The sequence below is a fragment of the Penaeus japonicus genome, unplaced genomic scaffold, assembly GCF_977035675.1.
Source record: "Penaeus japonicus unplaced genomic scaffold, GWHDUDI00000001_assembly GWHDUDI00000032, whole genome shotgun sequence".
In the NCBI taxonomy this organism is placed as follows: domain Eukaryota; kingdom Metazoa; phylum Arthropoda; class Malacostraca; order Decapoda; family Penaeidae; genus Penaeus; species Penaeus japonicus.
Window position 1 is genome coordinate 16,602,485 of NW_028234434.1, and position 2,500 is coordinate 16,604,984.

The 2,500-nt window shown below is 54.6% G+C and overlaps 1 protein-coding gene across 2 annotated transcripts in view; it reads left to right on the forward strand.

The window, feature by feature from the left end:
- The first annotated feature begins 41 nt into the window (after positions 1 to 41).
- pb (homeobox proposcipedia) overlaps positions 42 to 2,500 on the forward strand; it is a 215,840-nt gene continuing 213,381 nt past the window's right edge. For both annotated transcript variants that reach the window (XM_086556361.1, XM_086556362.1), the window contains exon 1: positions 42 to 889. In XM_086556361.1, the coding sequence (XP_086412487.1) occupies positions 682 to 889 (208 nt within the window). In that variant the 5' untranslated portion in view covers positions 42 to 681. The remainder of the gene's footprint in view (positions 890 to 2,500) is intronic.

Here is a 2,500-nt window from a genome sequence, read left to right on the forward strand (position 1 = left end):
GAGACCCGGAGCCACACGTAGACCCGCACAGTTGCAGCTCTGTGGCCGAGCCGACCACACGGCCACACCAGCGTGTTCCTCGTTGCTCTGACACTCGCCCGGCGCCACTCGCACCACGCGCCACATACGCGGCCTGTCCTCTCCCCTCCCCCCTAACCCTCCCCTCTCTACAACACCCCTTCCTTTTTCTCTCTCCCCCTGTCTCTCTCTCTCTCACTCACTCACTCGCACTCGGCACCGCGGAGTCTCTGGCGCCAAGGATAACCTGGCTCCTGACGTCCCCCTTCACGTGGCCCGACCTGTGGTGGCTCCCCGCCCAAGGACTGGATTAAGGACTATGACATGATCACACGTGGGATGCGTTGGTTATTTTTGTAGTAATTGATGGAAGCAGGCGAGTTCGTAAGGCAAAGTCCCTCGTGAAAGAGTTGCGAAATAGTTTGTGCAGTGGCGAGGGAACCCGAGAAAGTGTGCGACCTCGCGGGCAGGACCTTCGGCAGGTGAGCGCCAAAGAAGGAAGGAGGCAGCGGAAGGCCCAGCAGAAGGAAGGAGAAGAAGGAAGAGGATCCCGGAGGAGGAGGAGGAGAAGAAGGACGACGACGAGGAGGAGGAGGAGGAGGAGCAGGAGGTCAGCGGGATGAAGGGTGGCCATGGTGGCGGTGGGCGTGGGTAGTGGGCGGCATGGAGTCTTGTGTGTCGCAGCACTACGTTACCCCGGGCGCCACCTCCCTGCCCATGGGCGAATACGTCCAGGTGCCTCCCGACATGGGCGGCCACCCGTGCACCCCCGCGATGAGCTCGTACCTCGAGTCGCTGCCCCCGGGCGTGGGCATGCCGGAGTACCCTTGGATGAAGGAAAAGAAGACGGTGAGGAAGCCAGCCCAGCAAGGTGAGTCTCCAACCACACGTAGGCCTTTGTCCTTCGTCGCGTTTCGCTCCTTCGGGACGAGCGGACGAGGAGGAACCGGGCCTGGGGGAGTTCTTCGCGGGCGTGGACGAGGTGTGTGCGGGTGGGCGGAGGGAGGGAGGGAAACGGCCGGGCGGCGACCACGTGTATTTCTCTCTCGCCGCCCTGGAAAGCCTCGGGCCGCCTTGGGAGGTCTAGGCAATGGCGCTCTTTGGTTCGCTTGTACCTGTACGCGTGTGTCTGTGTGTACCTGTCATTACCATGCTTATGCTGATCGAACTGACCTGTTAATTACAAAGAAAATACAAATTATAATCCTGAAGGAGCGAGGCGGCGTCCTTAACTCCACCCTCCGCTCCGGGACCCGCAGGCCCGGCGGAGCGGAGGAACCCACCCTTGACGTCTTTATCACCAAGACGAAGGAAAATCGGTGCGTGTCTCGCCCCGACATCACTCACTCAAGCTCAGTCTTTGATGCAGATCTCCGAGCGCCGTAACGCGCCGGAGACACGCACTCGCGTCATCGCCGGCGTGAGGGACGACCGGAACCCGAAGGGGAAGTTAACCTGCCAGAGACGAGGTCATTCCCGGAGATTTAACCTCGTCCCGGAGCCTCTCTTCTGCGAGGATTAGCGCTGCGAATCGAGCACCGGATTACGCCATGGAATGCTCCTGCCGCCGGGGCCGTCGCCGTCGTCATTATCAGCGTAAAATAAACGAAAAACCTTCCAGATCTTTCGACCGGCGGCGAAGGCGACGGCGAGGCATCGGCAAAATTGAGAAAGAACCGGAAGGGAATCGAAAACAGGAGAAAGAAGAGAAGGACTCGCAGAAGGGGGAAGCGAGGATAGAAGAAAGATAGGAGGAGGGCCCGGAGAAGGCGCCGAAGGCATCGACGTCCCCCTCTTGGCCCGGAGTTTATGCTGCTGCCGGCGTCCACGCGAAGGCCCGACGGCGTCCCTCCATCACTGGACGGACTACGATGGCGGCTCCAACGTCTCGTCCGTCATAGCGAGCGGAGGCTCAGAATAAACCGCTCCGTTATTATCTGGTTATTTGCTATAGCGTGAGGATGGACGGGCCATTCGGGGTCCGGGATTGAGCAATTGAAATTTCTTGACGTCGATCCATTTTGCCGGTGAGATTTATGACGTAAAAAAGGGGAAAAAATGTGTAGGAATGTCACCTGTTAACATGTACTGTATAGAATATAGCGAAATACAGGTAATAAATCATGTATGGTGATGTATTTTGGACAGCGATATCTGACATCGCAAATTAATTCGTTATGAATATGATCAGTTGGTAATATACCTGACTATCATGACATGTAAAGTTGTATGATCTTTTTTCCGGATATTTTGTCAACGAAAAAATATCATCAAACTATAAATGTTCAAATTCGTTATATACATGATGACTAGATTATCATTAAGTTAGGCAATGGAATATATAAAAGGGATTTATCTTTATATAACTATAATTTAACCAGGATTGCATTTCGATTTACAAAATGGAGAAAAGAATGATAAGAAAAAGCCAGAGACCGAAAAAACAAATAGATAAAAGACCATTTCGCAATCACAGAACACA